The sequence below is a fragment of the Pangasianodon hypophthalmus genome, chromosome 14, assembly GCF_027358585.1.
Source record: "Pangasianodon hypophthalmus isolate fPanHyp1 chromosome 14, fPanHyp1.pri, whole genome shotgun sequence".
Lineage (NCBI taxonomy): Eukaryota > Metazoa > Chordata > Actinopteri > Siluriformes > Pangasiidae > Pangasianodon > Pangasianodon hypophthalmus.
In genome coordinates, this window is record NC_069723.1 from 16,543,314 (window position 1) to 16,563,701 (window position 20,388).

The following is a 20,388-nucleotide window of genomic DNA, read 5'->3' on the forward strand; positions in this document are numbered from 1 at the left end:
TAGTGCCAGAAAAGATGGAAGACAATATCACTATTTCATGCATTATTATCTGGTGCTTAAAAATCTATATGAATAGGCACTAATTGGTTTTATTATTTTAATCATTTAATCTTTAAGTGACTTTACTACAGAGCCAAAGTGATTATTGACAAATGATTCTCTCACCAGGTTAAATGAAATGAATATTTCACTGCAAATCACAGAACCATATTCATATTCACAGATGGACAAACATATTTACAGCACTTCTAATATATTAGTAGAGATTAACTATGAATACAGTTTGACCTTTTTACACCATGTGTGATCAGAATTTGAACAATTCTGTTCCATTTTTTATGATAACTCTACAAAAAATTGCATATGAATTAGTTAAACTTGGATTTAGAAATTGGTGACTTACTTAGTGAAATTGTACTGATGATGTTCTACAAAATATGCTATGCTTTACATTAATTACATGTTATAAAATGGTACATATTTATCGTCTCAGGCACTAAGTACAAGATCTGTTGAACTACATCCATAGACTTATCTCTTCTCTGCTCCTGGTCTGTCTCTGCAGCCCAGCCAGTATTTGCCTATCGGTCTGGGGTACGAAGGAATGGCATAGTCGACTCTCTTGGTCTGTAAATTGAATCTGTAGTACTGATCTGTAGACAAGTTGGGGCAGAAAGAGAGAAAGATCTGTAATGTACATGCTGATAACATCCTATATTAACATTTTTGGTTAAATTTCACATAACTGAATAATTTGAAATGAAACAGTATAATGTATTTAAGTGATTTGAGAGATATCAGTGAATCATATGAGAATTCTTAGAAAATTCTAGATCCAAGTGATCACACCTTTAAGCACACTGTACTGTATATACTGTAGATTTGCCTTATAATTGATAGTAGCACTGTCTATAGATCTATTATTTACAGTGCATCTATTATTAAGTGCATCTGCCTTTAAAAAAAATTTAATCTCATCAACTGCTTGCTAGTTAACAAGTCCCTGAACACACACACAAAAAAAATGCTGAATATTCTTCCTTATTTAAATGAATAAATGTGGCATTAATAGTGATTAAGTAACAAATAAGGGAAAGCTGTTTTAGGAAAATAATCAACATATGGTTCATGTCTGAAGTTGATTAGTTTCCTATAACAGCATGTCCTGAAGTGTTTTATTCCTGTTATAGCACTAATATTTGCCAATGATTATTATTATTTATTTATTAAAGAATGACACATTCAATGTTGTGGAATGTCTGTGAGACAAGTTAGTTCCTGTTATCACTTACATCTCTGTTTACTCTTACTTGGAATTAATAAGACCAAAAAAAATGCAGCTTATGTTACTGAGAAACCACAAAGCCGTCTGTCCTAAAGAAGTTGATCTATCTATCTATCTATCTATCTATCTATCCATCTATCTATCTATCTATCTATCTATCAATCAGAAATACGATGAACCGATGTATTGGATCCGTGGCATGCTATGACAGCGGCACATTGAACGCCACTGAGCTGTTTAGTACAACCCCATACACTGGCGAACATGGCTCAATTAGTGCCTGTTAGCAATGAGTGTGACTGAAATAGCTGAACCTATCAGTTAGAAAATATGTCTTTTGTCCCTTTAACGCACGGTTGTTACAATAAACACATTACAATGAAAGTTGGGAGCTTAAACTCAGTACCTCCTTTAAAGAAGTAGACACTCTGTAGTGGCCGGCTCCAGCGAATTCGGTTGAATATTGCATCCTCAGAAGGGTTGTATCTGTAGTCATAATCCTTGTCATACTGCTGTTGATAACCATTCCTACGTCTGTCCTGATCTCTCCAGTTGTCCTGGCCAAACCTCTGGCTAAATTCCTGCCTGATACTTACACCTCTCTCAGCCATAGTGTCCCAGAAAGGAGATCGGTTCTGTCTACGGTGCGAGCTCCACTGCTGCTGGTTCCACTGCTGGTCCCACTGTTGGTTCCAGTCTTGGTTCCATTGTTTGTCTCCCTGTTGGTTCCAGTGTTGGTTCCACTGTTGGATCAGCTGTTGGTTCCATTGTTGACTCCGATGTTGACCTCCCAGTTGATCCTGCCGCCTCCTACTGGGCCGTTGTAAATGTCTAGGTGAGACATACAGTCTTCCAGCCAGCACTGCATCCACTGGCGATTTGATACCAATCCAGTCTTTATTAATGAAATGATTGGTGTCATGTTGGCTTTCAACTGGAAAAAGGAAACACAACATTTTACAATTTGTATTGTATGCTTTATCTGCTGTTACATGCAATTTCTAAAGCTTACATCCACTGAAGAGCTGGCTGAAGTGCTCTGCCCAGCGATCATAATATAAATCTGTATATCTTCTGAAGAGCGCAGAGGGGAAGATCCTGGACATCTGAATGCACTCCTCATGGGACGGCTGGTGCTTAAACTCATACTGATAATAACGGTCACCTAAGGGCGGTAGTTTTAAATAAGAGCAACACAGAGGAGTAATTATAACAAACCTGTATACTTATGAGGAGAACCATGTTTTTAATAAAATATATATATATTTTTTTACAGAAAATATTTTTATGAAATGTATTTTTCTAACCTTTAAAGAAGTAGACCTTCTCTTTGCCATTGTGGTTGTGAGCAGGGATAGCAAAGGCAGCATCTAAGTGATCTGGGATTCTTTCAAATCCAACAGAGATATCTCTTGGGAAATCTTCATCCAAGACTCCATTGTCGAACCTCCAGTACTTGCTCCCCTATAAAGTAGTGCATATCTTCTGATTATAGAAGAATTGATAAACACATTGACTGAAAACAAAACATGAAACAAAATATCATTTCCAATTGAGAATTGGGCTGCTGACATAAAAAATTAACAATCCAACAAAACATATATATACGTATGTAATTACATTTTTAATGATCTCTAAATCAAACTCATTTAATACAATTTATACCACATCATTATTGAATACATAATTCTGATTGGTCGGGAGGTGTTGATTAATTTTTTATAATGGCAGATTACTAGGGTTTCAAGGGTGACTCTCCGCATAAACAGATTAAGAAATGTGTGTAATTGTTGATATGGTGAAGTTTTCCGTAAGGAGACCTTTAGCGTTTTTGAAGGAGGCTCCAGTGTCATGTTTTGTAAGAGACAAAGGCAAAAGTTTAAATTTTCCAGCACAAGAAATTCTTCATGGACTTTGCGGTTTCTTGGAAAACTAACAAGCTACATTTTTTTTGTCTTCAGTAAAAAAAGAGAGACTAGTGAGAGAATTGTTTATGGGTGTTCCATAATATTAAATGTAACTATTAATGGATAAAACATGTCATTCTTTTAAAATAAAGAAAAATGGTAATGTTGGAAAATTGCTGTGGTATGAGAGGATTAGAACATTCAGGACATGCTGTAAATGGAAAATAATCAACTCTGGGCCGACTTCATGTTGGTTATTTTCTTATAGCAGCACACACTGTCATGTTTTATTTAACCCATAAACTGCACTGAATGGAATTCAGTCACAGTAGTATATACTCCCTAGCCTTAACATACCTCACCCTTAGCATCCCTTTATGTATAGTTAAGGTGGTGACATTTCCACATGGTCACTACCTGAACATCTTAAACTTTTCATATTAATACTAGTAACTATTCCCAAAAATGTTACTTAACTGGAAAGATAGAACCAAATTATGCATAAAACACTTCCTTAACCTTTTCACAGATCATTCAAACTTAGAAACAATTAAATTTGCTTCAAAGAATCCTGGTCTCCTTTTTCACAATTCTTTGAGAGCTGATCTCTCTGTACACACTCAACCACTGAAGCAAAACCTTTTATCCCCATTCCTCCTTCCTCCATCTCTTTTCTCTCTTGTTTAATCTCTCTCATCAGGTAATGAAACGTGCACCCCCATCCCTGTTGTTGGTTTACGTATGTAATTCGATGATGGTTTGTTATATTTGTATGTGTATTGGTACTGGTATTGTGCTTTTGGTTAGAACATTAGGGAAAAGGTAAAGGGGAAAAGTAAAGAAATCATCTAGATGACTAAATGGCAAGTATATTTATGTTGAATCAGAATCCTGTTTTATTTTTTAATATTTGAAAAATGCTACTTTAAGTTTTCAGGACTCCAAACCTTGAAGATGTATGTTTTTCCTTGGCAGTTTATGCGTGTAAATGCTGCATCTATAGGCCCTTTTATCCCCCAAAAGTCTTCAATGAGTTTTGGATAACCTGGCAACACTGACCTCTCATCCAGTTCAAAGAAATACTTTCCTGTTAACACACAAAAAAATATAGCAATATACAGACAAGAATAAAAACTAAAAGTAAACCTGTTTTGTTCATCTGAATAGAGCAATGTTGGCAACTGTAACTAAACAGCAATAATAATTTAAAAAAAAAAAAACAGTAAGAGTGTGTAGGTCTTTGGTTTTGAATGCTAGAGTAATGAGCTGATTTGGACCACTCACCCCTGAAGGCATAGAGTGAACCATTTTTGAGTTGCATGAAGGAATTAAATGGCCTGCCGCTGCACACCTCAGCGTCAGGGTCTGAGGTTGGTGGAGCTGTAGTGAATAAAGTTGGATGTTTGGTACGAGGTGGAGGCAGGGTCATTGCGTTTATGTTCTCGGCACTGTGTGTAGGTGCCATGGCCGTGCTGTTCTCCTCATCCTCAGGGAAAGACGGGAAAGTGTCTCCACGAGCTGTGGGTGTACAAGAATTATAGTTATAGTGCAGTTCTTTATTCCATAAATTCTTTACTTTATTCAAAACTCTTTACTAAAATAAACAGCACTTTCATCAAATAAAAATGAAAAGGAAGGTGAAATAATGATTCCACTCTTACTCAAATTGTCACACAGTGACTCATAATCATTGCAGCAGCTTCTGTAGTACTTGCATAAGGAGTCACACTGGCATTGTTTGGTTGCATCGAAGCCGATATCACATCGATCAATGCAAGACTCTGACATGCACAGACAGAACACACAGAAATCATATGGATATGGGACTGTTTAAACCCATATTCAACAATTCACTGAACACTGTACCAACACATAGACCAAATAGGCCTCTGAAAGCCAAACTGTAAATGTTTAAACAGTGCTATTTTTTGCCACATAAACCAAACTCAGTAACATGGTTATACTGTATATGACTCCAACAAAGACAATACATGCCCCTTTTGTGTCCAAACATTATTAATTACATATAAATGTTATATATGAATATAATATTACCATATATAAATATGATATGATACCATTGCACTGTTATTTCTATGCCATTGTGGTGTTTACAGAAACGTACAAGAAATAAAGTTCTAAAGTGAAACGCTGTCCATCAGAATCAGAATTACATGAAAGTATACTTATCTCTAAATTAACCTATGTGTTATTTGCATTGTAGTGTTGTTTCAAAACTCGTGTTTGTGTTTCACAGGTTAAAAAGGTGTTTCTGTATTTCTAAGATTTTTCAGAGGATTATTTACAGTTTTGGTGACCCTAGCTTGATCTATAATGAGTTAAAAGATCACTGAAATATTTACAATCAAAATTGTATGTTAAAAACAATGTGATATTTGGCAGGCTTGCAGTGTAATGAAAATGTACTTACCGTCTGCGGAGTGGCCGGTTTGCAGCAGTGCCAGCAGCAGGAACAGCAGCTTAGGCTTCATGTCTGTCACCCAGAGTAACACTGAAACACTGAGGGATCAGGGGAAATGAGGCCCGCTGATCAGTGCACCCAGACGTCACTCATCTTGTTTACTCGACCTGTTAGAATGAGTTCAGAACAACTAATCATTAAACAGAGATAGACAGTGACCTACACGTCAATAACACAGCTTTTTAAGTTCATTTATTATATGTCTATCAAAAGAATTAAATTTGTTGAGACTAGTAGACAGACACAGTGTTTCACCAGGCCCTATTCTCTGACAAAGTTGAAATAAATGTTATTGACTACTTATTTGGATTGGATTCTGCCTCATTTGTAAGTTGCTTTAAATAAAAGAAGACACTAAACGATTTAATGTAAACTCATTGAGCATTACAGAATTGAATGAAAAGACACTTCAGCCATTGGACATTTCACTTCCTTAATTGTAGCTTCCTATGGGTCCTTTTTACAAAACTGCAAATCCCTCTGTACTGGGGACTTTCCTGTGTTGGTAAACTTAAAATTACAGCTTTACCTCACTGACTGTAACAAAGTGCTGACACCTTTAATAAATTCTAAATAAGCGTCTCCACAGAACACTTCACAATATCAACAATTACACACATTTTTAATCTGTGTATCCATATATGTGGATCGCCTGCCATACAAATCCCTGTGTAAATTGTTACTATAGAAACATAATGTATTGGACAAGTGTATTAATATAAACCTGTGATTTGCCTTGCAGCTGGAACTACTGTCAGAGCTCCTGTTATAGAAAATTAATCAGCACTTTCTGACCAATGGAGAATTCAAAAGTTCTGTCATGTAAAAATACCTAAAAATGATCATGATTAAATAATCACAGATTCCTCGTAGCAAAACACAAAATTATTGTAAATTCTAAACAAAGTGATCAAACTTTACAGAGTTTCTTTCTATCATGTCTGGAAACACTGGCACGAGCCATTAATCACTACTTCACTACATAACCCATATAATTATAATTGTATATAATTGGCTTTGGGAGGCACGGTGGCTTAGTGATTAGCACTGTTTCCTCGCGCCTCTGGCATTGGGAGTTCAAATCCCACCTCCGCCCTGTGTGCATGGAGTTTGCTTGTTCTCCCTGTGCTTCAGGGGTTTCCTCTGGGTACTCCGGTTTCCTCCCCCAGTGTCATAGACATGCGTTGTATGCTGATCGGCATTTCCAAATTGTCTGTAGCGTGTGATTGTGTCCAGTGATGGGTTGGCACCCCGTCCAGGCTGTCCCCCACCTTGTGCCCCGAGTCCCCTGGGATAGGCTCCAGGCTCCCCACGACCCTGTGTAGGATAAGCGGTACAGAAAATGGATGGATGGATAATTGTCTTTGCATTGTGATTTAGTCCATTTAGAAAACTTACCCACTTAGACCATGAGCCAACTTGTTTTCAAGATGTGCTGGAAATGACTGGTGTCATTCCAAGAAATTTAGATAAGGGGAAAAGGTCAAATCTAAAATTTCATGGCATTCACATAATTAATTTTAAACATTTATTTACATTGCTAACTTTCAACCTAAAATGTAAACAATAAAGTTGAAATGGTTATACGATGTCCTCCGATTTAAAAAAAAAAAACAAAACATATCTTTATATTTTATTGATTTACATCTGCGCCTGCTATTAGTGAACGCACCACGACGCGCATGCGCACATTTACCAAATCAATAAGGTTATTGATCCACGTGTCATGAACAACAACAGAACACATAAGGCTACACCAGCGCGTTAAAATGAGCTAACTAGTAAAACAAACAAACAAAGAAACAAAAAAAGATTTCTCCTGGAGGTCTGCTGGAGGGCAAGAAGGCAAAAACATGGCAGATGCCCAGTCTGCTGTTATTCTTTTGCTTCCTCAGTTCATTTGTAAACAGAAATGAACTGACTGGTTGTATGAACGCGTATATGAGTGGATTTATTTACTCTAATGAACCCCTAGCTGGTGTAGTACTCCTCTCTGCCTCCAGAGGGCGACATTGCAGTCCTGCTTCTGTGCTGCTTTGTTGCTGAGGAGGAAGAAACAGCCGGGAGCTCCCGGTGAAGATGCACCAAGAGGAAGTGCCAATGAAAAAGATTTTATTTTGCGCATAAACGCGACACTTTGGAGATAAATTTATTTAAAAGGAGTTGGTGCTGATTATCTCCACACGACGCAGAGCTGTGTTTGGCTGACAGGTAACAGAAAATACCGGGCTTTTCTTATCACAAACATAAACACAGTGCATGTAATGGAGCTTCCGTGTGCGTTTAGTTATTGTGTGTGTGTGTGTGTGTGTGGTACTGTACGCTTCTTTCCTGTCACATCCATCGCTACATTTCCTGTTTTTTGAGTCAGTTAATGTTCACTTGGTTTTAGGGATGATGTAGAACTGTCCAGGCCTCTAAAGAGTTACCCTTCTGTTTTTTTTGTCCCACAGTGACATCATCACGTGCTGCAGTTTGGAGAAGAGGGCAAGAAGACTTGCATTATTGATTTATTTGTTGTTTATACATTAAACAGGTTAAAGACACAGCTGAAGATAAAACACTGTATCCTGGAAGTGTTACAGTGTAGCATAGTTACAGATTTCCAAACCAAGCAATTCACAGGCAATGATAAACGTTTCTTAGATGCTCTTGTCTCTCGCTGTTTGCCTTAGCAATATATATCGACGCTTCCCAATGTTCAGTTCGGACAGACTCACTGTTCCTGAGCGGGTCAACCGGCTTCAGCCGCGCATATTGACCCCTGACCCCAGGTCTGTTTCACCTGGCCTTCATGCCGATGTCCAGGTCGTGTTGGATAGCTCACTTCCAGCACTGCGGACTGCCGTGAAAACACTCAAGTCCTCCAAAGACACTGGAGATGTGCCAAAGACTCGGCAAGCTATCGCCGAAATATTCCAGCTTGTTGAGGAGGCCTGGGTTTTGCCTGCGGTTGGCCGGCAAGTGGCTGAGGAAATCTGCCACAGAATACGACTGGACGGAGGTCTGGAGTCACTTCTGCAGCTACTGCGGACACCTGCTGAGGACATCACGTATGAGTCTGCCAAGCTGCTTGAGCAGATTCTGATCTCAGAGAACAGGTACACCACAATATCACTTCTTATGTTTATGGGATCCTGAGTATTTTTAACTGCATTCTGAACTGAGAGGTCTGTTCCTACAGAGACTATGTAGCACGCATGGGCCTCGGTGTGATCCTGAACCTGACCCGTGAGCAGGAGGATGCCCAGCTTGCGCGGAGCATCTCGGGCATCCTGGAGCACATGTTCAAGCACACGGAGGAGACGTCAGCCCAGCTCATTGGAGACGGAGCTCTGGATGCGTTGCTGTTCTGGTGCCGGGGTACAGATCCCACTGTGCTGCGCCATTGTGCCGTGGCTCTGGCCAACTGCGCCATGTACGGTGGGCACCGGTGCCAGCGGCTGATGATCGAGAAGCAGGCAGCTGAGTGGCTCTTCCCGCTGGCCTTCTCCAAGGAGGATGAGCTGATCCGCTTCCACGCATGCTTGGCTGTGGCTGTGCTGGCTGCTAACAGGGAGCTGGAGAGTGAGGTGGTGAAGTCAGGCACGCTGGAGCTAGTGGAGCCGTTCATCGCCTCTCTTGACCCGGATGAGTTTGCGCGCAGCCTGCAGGACAGCGCTGACAGCGTTCAGGGACGCACCGCTGCCGACCTGCAGCACCTGTTGCCCCTTCTGGATGGGACGCGGCTTGAGGGAAAGTGCATCGCTGCTTTCTATCTTTGTGTAGAGAGTAGCATCAAGTCCCGGCAGCGCAACACCAAGGTGAGGCAGAGTGAGAAATTTAAACATGACCAGATGGCCCTGCACTGCATGCATTACAATATGTACTTTAAAGGTGCAATGTGTAATTTTTAGAAGTGTTTCAAGACCTGCAATAATGATGTAATTTCAAGGCTACCTTGAAAACTCTGAGCTACAGTATTGGCATGCAAAGGATCTGGCTAGTTTTTTCTTTCTAAATTTCGGACTTCTGTTTACAATTATATGAATCACATATGGTGTACTCTGATTTTAGGGAAATCAGAGTACACAACTATCAAAATGGAACTTTACAAAACACACATAGGGTAGTGTCGGTTAGAAGAGGACAATTTGTTCATTGCAATTTGCGCATCTCTTTTCTCAGATATTTCAGGAGATTGGAGCAGTTCAGAGCTTAAAGAGGATTGTCATGTACTCAAGCAATGCCACCACGCTCTCTCTGGCCAAAAGGGCCCTGAAGATGATGGGTGAAGATGTTCCACGCCGCATACTCTCCTCTGTTCCTAACTGGAAAACAGTGGAGGTACAAACATGGCTGCAGCAGATTGGCTTTAGTGCCTTCAGTGATCGATTCCAGGTGTGTTAGCAGCAGCTTAATTTTGTTGCACATAATAGTATAATACAGTACTGGTGTGGTACTAACCTGTGAATGTGTTTGTGTCAGGAGCTGCAGGTGGATGGAGACCTGCTACTTAACATCACTGAGGAGAACCTGATGAATGACCTGGCCATGACCTCTGGGATCACCCGCAAAAGGTTGGTCTTAAACCAAACCTACACACTGTGGTTATGTGTAAATCATAGTTTTGAAAAGTAGTAATAGCACGTCCGTTGTTTCCCCTACCATCAAGCCACCAGAAGGAAAAAGAATTGATGTCCCAGAAAAACCTCAATTTTTTCAGAACTGTATATATACTGTATATATGTATGTATGTGTGTGTGTATATATATATATATATATATATATATATATATATATATATATATATATATATATATATATAGAGTTCTGAAAAAATTGAGGTTTTTCTGAGATTCTGAAGTTCTAGCAATTTATAGTCTGGATACCTCCAAAAGTGAAAAGAGAGGACATTGCATTTAAACATACCATTACAGTGTCAGATTACAAACTAAATTGATCAGACTTGGGTCTGTTACGCTGCGGCATGTATCTATGCAAAAACTTGATCAAAGCCTGACATTCACTGCGTGAGACCGAATTTTTTTACCACTATGTATGTTAAACTGACTGCTTACCCTTGAAGATAGCATAGGCAAGATTTTAAAGTAAATAAATACATTTCCACACTGTAATATATTTATGGTTTCTTAGGTGACATGTTATAGGCAAACCCTATTTTCCCAAAAAACAGAACCTGTTCGCTAGAATTCCGCCATGGTAACATCCGATGGGTTTTCCCAGACCACCACACACATATCTCATTAAATTAGTGGCATTAAGGCAAGCAGCCTTCCTCTTGTGATAGTTAAAGGTTGAGGGAAAATCAGATTTATAGTTATGATTGGATACCTAGCAGAAGTGAGTCATCGAATGGCAGATTAATGGGTGAGTCATATTTCACACAATGCCCTCTGTCAGGTTTATGCGAGACCTGCGGGTACTGAAGACTTATGCTAACTACTCCATGTGTGACCCTAATAATCTGGCCGACTGGTTGGCTGACCTGGACCCACGGTTCCGTCAGTACACCTACAGTATGGTGCAGTCTGGTGTGGATCGTAACAACCTCCTCCAGATAACAGATGAGCACCTGCAGCGGGACTGCCACATAGAGAACGGAATCCACAGAACTCAGATCATCGCTGCTGCGCGCCGACCTGCCAGGCCTTGTTTCATTGACTCACAGCGCACAGGTCCAGATGTGTTCATCAGCTACCGGCGCACCACTGGATCTCAGCTTGCCAGGTCAGAACTAACACCTGTAATGATGAACATTAGATTACGTCAAACCTCGTTTATAATCGATAAAGATCGATTGGTAGTGATTGTAATTTGTTGTACAGTAAAATGTTTTATATTCTGATAAGCACTAATAACTTATGACCAAAGAGCTGAAAGTCTTGACAAGAAAATGAAAGAGTTTGAATCTTTACTGAAAATAAAAGTATCTCTTTTCCTTCAGTCTGCTGAAGGTGCACTTGCAGGTGCGTGGCTTCAGCGTTTTCATCGATGTGGAGAAACTGGAGGCAGGCAAGTTTGAGGAGAAGCTGATAACCAGCGTGCAGAGAGCGCGTAACTTCATCCTGGTGCTGTCTGCCAATGCTCTGGACAAATGCATGGGTGACACCGGCATGAAAGACTGGGTTCATAAGGTTAGATTATTTCTTTTCCACCTGCAATATGATTGCATGTACTAGTGAAGTCCAGACATGGTGGTGTGTGTGATCTGCAGGAGATTGTCACCGCCCTCAAAGGCAAGAAGAACATTGTTCCTGTCACTGACAACTTTCAGTGGCCTGATCCCAACTCTCTTCCTGAGGACATGCGCGCCGTTCTGACATTTAACGGCATCAAGTGAGTCAGTGTTCACAAACAGTACATGTGCACAGTTATGATAAGAAGTAGAGTAGTGAAGAAGTCCGGCAAAAATTACTACTAAAAAAAACTACGGCAAAAATGCTGGAGGATTTTGAGGTTTAGGAAGGATAAGTTTACACTTTTACTGAGTTCAGTTAACCTTTTCATTAGATGAGATAAAGACATTAACATCAATCAATTCAGAGCATGAAGATACCAGCTAATTGAATTAATCTTCCCATTTTTCTGAATCTTCTCTTCTCATTGTTAACAGTAATGTTACAAGATTAAAAATCCATTTCTGAGATAAATTTTTCTTCTAACACATAAAGCAATTATTTTTTTTATAAATAACATTTGGCATTATCAGCAGAAATTGTCAAATGCTCAGTTCTGTCATCATGTCATTGCTTAGTCACTTTGAATTCCTCAGCTGCTGTGTTAATGCAGATTTATTTCCAGTCCCTGTAACCACCGATAAGGACGCGAATACTGCACTTAATATCCCTCCCAAATAATGACATAATTGCTGAACTAATTTGATAAGCTTAGCGATAACATTGACCTCTTGGATGCTGCAGGTGGTCCCATGAGTATCAGGAAGCCTCAATAGAAAAGATTCTTCGCTTCCTGAAGGGAGGCCCCAGTCAAGAGCAGCTGGACAGCTCAAAGACCTGCATGGAACCAGAGCAGAACGTTCTTCCTGCCACTCACGAATGCTGAGCTTTCCCACTGATCATATGCACACCCAGTCAGTAACCAAACCATACTACTAACCTCTGATAGGCCAGTTCTGTGACTTTTCGTGGTAGGATTAAAAAGAGTGATACATAGAAGAAATAAAAAGTACTGTAAAGGTATATCATCCGTACTCCTTTGATCCTTAATATGTCACGGAAAGCTAACACTGCTTAATCACTCAGGAATACACGTACAGTGTCTGTTCCCTACCATATCTATGTAATCAACTATTTGTTACTTTTCATTACAGATGGTGTTACTTAATCAGTCTAAAATCAGAGTTGGTAACATAGTGCAGTATGTGGTATGGTTGTTCACTTTCTTGATTTGTTTCTTGTACTGAATATAATACAAGGATATAATATAAGGGCATTAGTGCTGAACACCTGATTGCTAGATAAAAACAAGTCATGTAACTGGGTTGATGTATGAAAAAACAGTGCTGATCGCTACTGCTACAATGCGTTACCTGATAAAATTAGCATGAAACGTTCCTTTTTGTTATCCAGTTGAAACAATGCCCCTTTGCAGGAATTGGGTAAATTCAAAAGCTTAAATCTATACAAGCTTTCTAACACATTGCTACTTACTTTGTAGCTCAACAAGCTAAAAATGGCTACTTGACTCAGACCTAGCTACAATATCACACACAGTATTGCAAATTAGTTATTGTCACCACAGCCCAATGTATAGTTACCTGTTGGCAAAGTTCTATATGCTGTTATATACTTGCATCATACACTCTTCACACCATTATAATAAGCTCTTAAACACCCACAAAATCAATGATCTTAACATCTCTAACAGTGTTCTCAGCTTTACACTCTTATGGGCTGATGCCTGCTGCCTTAATATTTAAAGATCATGTTTATATAGTAAATGTATGTTTGGTGTAGAAAAAACTGAGAGAACAGGCCAAGTGATCAGGAAATAACTGTACAATAAAAACTGTACTTTCTGTTCAGAAATAATTTTCAATAAACTGTTTTTTTTTGGAAAGATCGATTTATTTGTTTCCAGACCTAAATTCATTTTAAAGCTTTATGCATGTTGGTTAGATCTAGTCTTTTTTCTAGTCTAGAGTGTGGTCATACTTTCATACCCAACAGGAAGCAAATACACTTTCATTTCCACATTATCATCATAGTGTTTCCTTTTGTACCACTTGCATATTGAGCCTGTCCCTCCCTCTCTGAACTTCTGTACTGATTAAATAGGACATTAAGTCAACATGGCACATGATCATGATCCATGTTGTTGCCTTAAGAACAACCCCAGCGAGAGCTGACCTCTGTGTTTGTGAGTTCGAGGAGACCTGTGTCCTGTCCTGAGACTGCAGCCGTCATCTGAGTCTTCTTAAGGGACTTGTACAGGCCATGCACTCAGTCCACATGTAACTCGATAATCCCAGACTGCTACAGCTCTGTTATGCTGCTCATGAGCCAATGACTCGATATCATGTGGAATATTGTGCTGTTATATGAAAATAATCCATGATGGGGTGGTGTGATGAGGCCTGACGCAAAGCAGAGTTACTGCTACCACCCTGTAGTTGAATATATTACTATAACACCACATACCAATGTCATTTGTTCTTCTTATACAGCAACTTGCTAACATTTTTTAAATTTAGCACTGTAGTTTAATCTGTTTATAGTTACACTATATGAGTAAAAGTACGTGGACACCTGAGTATTGAACACCCCGTTCCAAAACCACTGGCATTAATATGGAGTTCCTCCCCCTGCTATTTCACTTTGTGTACATGGGCTTTGTCATGCTGGAACAGGTTTGGACTCCTTAGTTTGTGGCAACAGTTTCAGGGAGGCCCTTATATGGGTGAGATGGTCAGGTGTCCACAGAATTTTGGCCATATATTGTATGTATATGAAACATGTAAATCAGTACATGACTTTTTAAGATTTATCCTTTGTCCTCGAGGTTAAATGACAACATGTGCAAATTGTCTCTGCTGTGAGACATTTTGTTAGACAATGTTTTGTTAGCCAATGATTGCAAATTTCACATCCATAATGCTGGACTTGTCCACAATCCAAAAAAGACTTGTGCAATTTATCGAAATCCTGTAGCCTTTTATTAGACATGCAGCTGCTCAAAAAGTACCAAATATCAAAAGTTACACTTAATTTTTTAACTGTTAATACGGTTAAAATACCTATTATCCTTTCATATCACACTTCATGGGATTTCTACTGAAAAAACAAGATCAAAATATAGTCAACAGTAAACAGATGTGTCTACAACCACTGGTTGTGTAATCTCAATGCTTCAGGTTTACAGAAAACAGAGTCTGGGACTGAGATGGTTGTCTTTTGGCCTCCTTTTCAATGTCAAAGATTTTGCACAGCCAGCATCAGTTCACTGCAGTTTCTCCATTGTTCATCCTCTTCTCTCTGTACCACAGGGCCCTGAGAAGATAAAATGACACAAATATTCAGCTGAACTGGCATGAAATGGTGCAATTATTTCACCAAACAGTGATTCAGGCATCTTTTTTGACCCTTTTATTAGAGAGTACCAGACCATAACAAATCTATTACCTGACACAGATCACTGAGAGGAAATGAACTGCTTGGTTCTGCACCAAGTGGCGTCTGACCTGCCTTGTGATCTTACCCAATTATTCCAGCAGGAAAGAGAAGGAGTATGGCTCCAAAGAGGAAAGGAAAGCCCTTCATCACGTGTAAGGTGGCGGGGTAGATCGAGTTAAAGACTCCGCTGGCCACCAGTGAGCACAGACCCTCTACACAAGCCACCGAGGCGAAGAGAGCACCTGAAAGCAATTACACATCATCACTCCAAGAACAAGGACACTTTTTAATTCTAATAGTTCTTTCTTTGGTATCACACTTTGCATTGGTTCAGATTTAAGCTCTACCTTGCTCTGAGGGGTCCACTAGTTTGGACAGTTTGGATCTCAGGACTGGGGTGGAGGCCATAAGGAGAAAACACAGGCCATATCCTGTAAAACATACAGATTCACACAGTTCATGCTGATAGCAGTGTGGAGTAGATATGTATGAAGTCTGAATCTGAAAAGCCTGGTCATCCAACTCCTTGCATGTTGATTAGAGCGCATCTGACCAGCCATCAACCAGTGGCACAGTTATTAAAAGTAGCAGAATTATTTCCTTGAGGTTTAGCCTTTAATAGGCTTTACAAAACATGAGTAATAGCTTACTGCCTTGTGGAACATTGCTAAATTAGTTGTAGCCTTAGAAATATCAAGTTCAAGGTGAGTCTAAGATAACTCACCATTTTTGTTTTATTCATTTTAAAAATTTATATTATGAATATGGCTCTAACAGAATTTGTTCCCTATTATTTTGAAATGTTTCATGGAGTCACATTCAAACAACCGAAATTTAAATCATGATCTTGATTCCTTACGCACCACTATTCCTCCTTATTGACTGTGACCAATGACCATAGACGTTGTATAATATAACCTCATGTATACACCTGAAGTGTGCTGACTTGACAAGTCTACAGAAGAAAAACGGCAAAAAATAGACAGAAAGCTGTGAATGAATGAATGATATAAATGTCTGTCCACCAGTGACAAGGAACAAACTGGATATTAAATTGCACTGGATATTAAATTCTGAATTATTAATCAAAAGAAGACTAAATGTATGAAATGAAATGAATGGGGTGACTAGGGCTGTGCATGCAGTCTCGCTCAAAACTGATGCATTATGCAGGGAGCGCATTTATCAACACTGATTTTCACCCACAAGTGGTTTATTAATTGCTATCAGCTGAAAAACAAAAACACTGGCACAATTAATTATTTAACCAGCCATTAATATTGCTGGTATGGACTGTTGCCATGTGAACTTTTATCCCAGTCGCTACTCTTATAACCACTAAAATGTTCACATAAAATCTAGTGAAAGTATTTTTTTGTACAAGAAATATAATATAAATTAACTTCTATCATATTCCATTAAGAAAATCTCACTGTACTCCACTGCACACACTTGCTTCTTAAAGAGATCTGATTGGATGTCACAGGAGCATGCTTAACCACACTGCTTAATAACGTAGAACTGTGAAGAAAGTTCATGCAAAATGGGCTGATAAAAAAAAAATTATGAATTCATGAACTACTTTGGCTTTATCTAAATACATCACTCCTTAAACAAATTTTAACAAAACATATAAGGCCTTTGATTTACACTTTCCACAAACCAAACTTAAATACATAAATAGAAATACATATAATATAAAATCTCTAGTTTGAGGAATTGTTACCTGTGAACATGAGACCTGTTGTATTTGCAACTGAAAACACCACCAAGCCAGCTATGTTGGACACCAAGCCAAGGATGGCCACACAGGAGTCATCGAGGCAGTGCTGTAAGACCCTCAGGCCTAGCAGGCTGGTGAGGTAGGCCATGTGCTGAGCAGCCGAGCCATACCCAATCAGCTCAGAGTCCCAGCACAGAGGTGTGCTCAGCTCATAGAGCACGTACAGCTCCCGTGAGCCGAAATGCACGGTGACCACCAGGAAGAAGCAGAGGGTGTAGAACCAGAGTCTGGTCCTGTATCCTCTCTGTCCTCCAGATGTATACAAATTATAGACAGCTCTGAGGTGCTGGGTGGAGAAGAGCCTTGCCCCAGGGTCAGGAGTCACTGACTCGGGTACAAAGAGATAAGCATACAGGGCCGTGGCCAGGTTTGTGGCCAGCACAAGCCAGAAAGGGTTGATATACCTAAAATCAAGGACAAATATATATATATATATATATATATATATATATATATATATATATATATAAACAATCTATGAGGATTTTGGTTAAAATTACTTTGTAGTTTAAGGCACAGAACAACGGGTCATTTGAAAAACTACACTGAACAAAACAGACATTACCCTTGTGCATGTCGCCATTTGCCCCCAATTATGCTTGCAAACATGCCAGCGACCCCCAGACATGCCTCCAGTATCGCCACACGAAACGTGCGAGAACTCTTGTCACTGATGTCGGCCATATAAGCGAAGCAGCCAGCCAGAATGGCATTGAAATCCCCAGACAGGCCACTGCAGATTCGTCCCAATAGGAACCAGGCCACAGGCAGTTTCAGGTACATGACAGTCAGGTAGACAGTAGCCTGGACAGCCAGGCCTAAACTGGGAAGAATCAAGACAAGACGCCGTCCAGCTCGGTCACTCCACGAGCCGATCAGGATCACAATGAAGAGGCCCACAAGAAAACCTCCCAGATTGATGTACAAGTTCCAGTGTGCAGTTAGAGCTTCCACCTCCTGGATAGAAAAAAAAGCATTAATTACAGTGTTTGTTTCCTTGTTTCCATTTTCAGGATTGCTGAAGATTGGTTTAATTGGACAGTCAGGGGGATTCTACAGATCTCTGCTTATTCTGCAGCCAACAGTTTAAAAGAAAAATACTTTAAATGTTCAAACTGTGAGTCAGGGGCATGCGTAGGCAAGATACAGTTCATTCATTATCATGAGGATTCTGGACACCTTCCCTTTCCCTTGAGTCAACCCAGTGACCCTGGCATAAAACTTTGCAGGTTGCTGTGGCGTGTGACTGCATTAACATGCCTTTTTAAACAGACAAATTTAAATGCCTTTTTCTTCCGTTAATCATACACTGCTATCCATAACCTGCATCCATTTTGTTCTTGATTTGATCTAATACTCTGCTTTGTTTACAATACTGAGGTGTACGTAAATGCCATATTATTTAAAAGCAATGTTCATTAAATGGTTCAATATTAATCCATTTAATTCAACTGGTTACAGCTGTAACTTACATGTGATCTGAGTTTGTACATTATTGTCTGTAACTGGTCACATGACCAAAGATATTTACAAGCAAGCACCTGAGAGATCCATAAAAGATACTCTATTTGGTCCCTATGATCTTGAAAGGGTCTGTTATTGATATTTTAATAAGACTGGATTGCCATATTACCCTCACAAAAAAGTTTGCACTGACCCCACAGAGCCACCCTAATAATAATATTAATAATAATAATGATGATGATGATGATGATGACGCAAGCTCAAATTCCTCCCTAATGGTCGTATAGGACACTACACAGAGTGCAGAAAAATCGCTTTCACACGCTGTATAGTGCACTTATACTGAGAGAAAGGTCACTTTTGAAATGCATTGACTATTTTACATCCTCAACTCTCGCACAAATAATTATAATGACGACACAGTCCTCGTTAGTCTATGTGCATTTTGCGCGTCAGTCTGCGTAACTTATGCGCATGTGTTTGTTCATAAAGCTACCTTCTGGAGCGGGTCGTGCTCAGCAGATGAATTACCACATCCTCCTCCTCCTCTTGTACCGTTATAGCCCACATCCTCGCTAATGCGTTCCCAGAGGTACTGCGTGTAAAGAGGCATCTGCAGTGCCAGAGAGAACGTGGAGAGGAAGAGCACGGGCTCGACAGTCACTGAAAGCGGACATGCGAACGGCGGAGCCCCGGAACAGCCACAGCGTCTTCCCGCCGCGTCCTGCTCGTCCAGCGGCCTCCGCGGGTCTGCCGACAGGATTTCTCTCGTGTCCGACTCTTCCTCCATGATTACACACCGCAACCATTCAACACTTTACCTACAAATGTCCGTTTAGTAAAGCGTCATACTAATTTTAATCCAGCCATTCTTAACTCCTTTTAAAGTTAAAGTTTCTCTCTGTAGCTGCACACTCCAGCTGTTATAAGCTCTGTGTTGTCAGTTGTACTTTGTCAGGTCACGTGATAATCGCATGTTGCGTAACTCCTCAGCACAGGAAAGGGGGAAAAAACTACTTTAACAGCTGTTTTCAAAGATGTTTTTTTTATTATGAAAACCCTGATCACTTATCTCTTGAATATGTTGCCAGCTTTATTATATTATACACAAAATGTTTCATTCATAAACAAAATGGGTCAAGATCTCCATTGTGTCTTCCAGTATTTCTTCTTGAATTCAACTCTCTAATTTCATCCCTCACACTTACAGTATATACAATAATAAAAACACCAGATTTGTGATATAACTTTAATGTCGTACTTTCCTTCTGTTGGTGTTTATCTATGGGTTTGTTTTACTTTGCTCTTGTTATTGTATCATATTTGAGATAAGAATGTGAACTCCCTGTTCATGCATGTAATTATATGTTCTACAATTAAAAAAAAAATAATTAACAACAATAATTTTAGTTTACCAGTCTGTGTATTTTGGATAATACTATACACATACCGATTTTAATTTCAAATGAATTTTCAAAACAATAAATAAATAAAAACAAAAATGACAAATCAAATATAAAACAAAACACACCTACATATAACACTAGAAAAACAATTTAAGCTTGTAGTCACAACCTAGTCACAATATTGCAATCTTACTTAGAGCTTACTACTTCATTTCAGACTTCAGTTTAAATTTTCTGGTCCGTAAATTAGCTCCGCCTAATTGCTCAGATTTGCCCCTTTTTCCCCTCAAAATGCAACCCAGGATGCATATATATATATATATATATATATATATATATCCTGGGTTGCATTTTGAGGGGAAAAAGGGGGCAAATCTGAGCAATTAGGCGGAGCTAATTTACTGGGCCTGACACAGCTGGGCCTGA

The 20,388-nt window shown here is 39.5% G+C and overlaps 3 protein-coding genes across 4 annotated transcripts; 1 reads left to right on the plus strand and 2 right to left on the minus strand.

The window, feature by feature from the left end:
- Nucleotides 1-83: 83 nt before the first annotated feature.
- vtna (vitronectin a) lies at nucleotides 84-5,781 on the minus strand. Its single transcript, XM_026934741.3, has 8 exons — nucleotides 5,624-5,781; nucleotides 4,854-4,973; nucleotides 4,477-4,710; nucleotides 4,140-4,279; nucleotides 2,593-2,749; nucleotides 2,298-2,450; nucleotides 1,692-2,219; nucleotides 84-653 (listed from the first exon to the last, which is right to left on the minus strand). Exons 1-8 carry the CDS (start codon nucleotides 5,682-5,684, stop codon nucleotides 532-534), a joined length of 1,515 nt encoding a protein of 504 aa, XP_026790542.3. The 5' UTR covers nucleotides 5,685-5,781; the 3' UTR covers nucleotides 84-531.
- A 1,602-nt stretch (nucleotides 5,782-7,383) lies between these two features.
- On the plus strand, nucleotides 7,384-13,762 carry sarm1 (sterile alpha and TIR motif containing 1). The gene is made up of 9 exons (XM_026934575.3): nucleotides 7,384-7,885; nucleotides 8,128-8,775; nucleotides 8,859-9,477; nucleotides 9,842-10,054; nucleotides 10,142-10,233; nucleotides 11,078-11,404; nucleotides 11,622-11,811; nucleotides 11,892-12,013; nucleotides 12,598-13,762. The coding sequence occupies exons 2-9, from the start codon at nucleotides 8,321-8,323 to the stop codon at nucleotides 12,737-12,739; spliced, it is 2,160 nt and encodes a 719-aa protein (XP_026790376.1). The 5' UTR covers nucleotides 7,384-7,885; nucleotides 8,128-8,320; the 3' UTR covers nucleotides 12,740-13,762.
- Nucleotides 13,763-14,829: 1,067 nt separating this feature from the next.
- Nucleotides 14,830-19,530, minus strand: slc46a1 (solute carrier family 46 member 1). 2 transcript variants are annotated; one of them, XM_026934603.3, is made up of 6 exons: nucleotides 19,053-19,529; nucleotides 17,658-18,049; nucleotides 17,036-17,496; nucleotides 15,657-15,740; nucleotides 15,395-15,551; nucleotides 14,830-15,186 (listed from the first exon to the last, which is right to left on the minus strand). In XM_026934603.3, exons 1-6 carry the CDS (start codon nucleotides 19,344-19,346, stop codon nucleotides 15,132-15,134), a joined length of 1,443 nt encoding a protein of 480 aa, XP_026790404.3. In that variant the 5' UTR covers nucleotides 19,347-19,529; the 3' UTR covers nucleotides 14,830-15,131. The 2 variants fall into 2 exon arrangements, with proteins under 2 accessions (XP_026790404.3, XP_026790406.3); XM_026934605.3 differs by lacking the exon at nucleotides 14,830-15,186 and having other exon boundaries at nucleotides 15,391-15,551; nucleotides 19,053-19,530.
- Nucleotides 19,531-20,388: the final 858 nt, after the last annotated feature.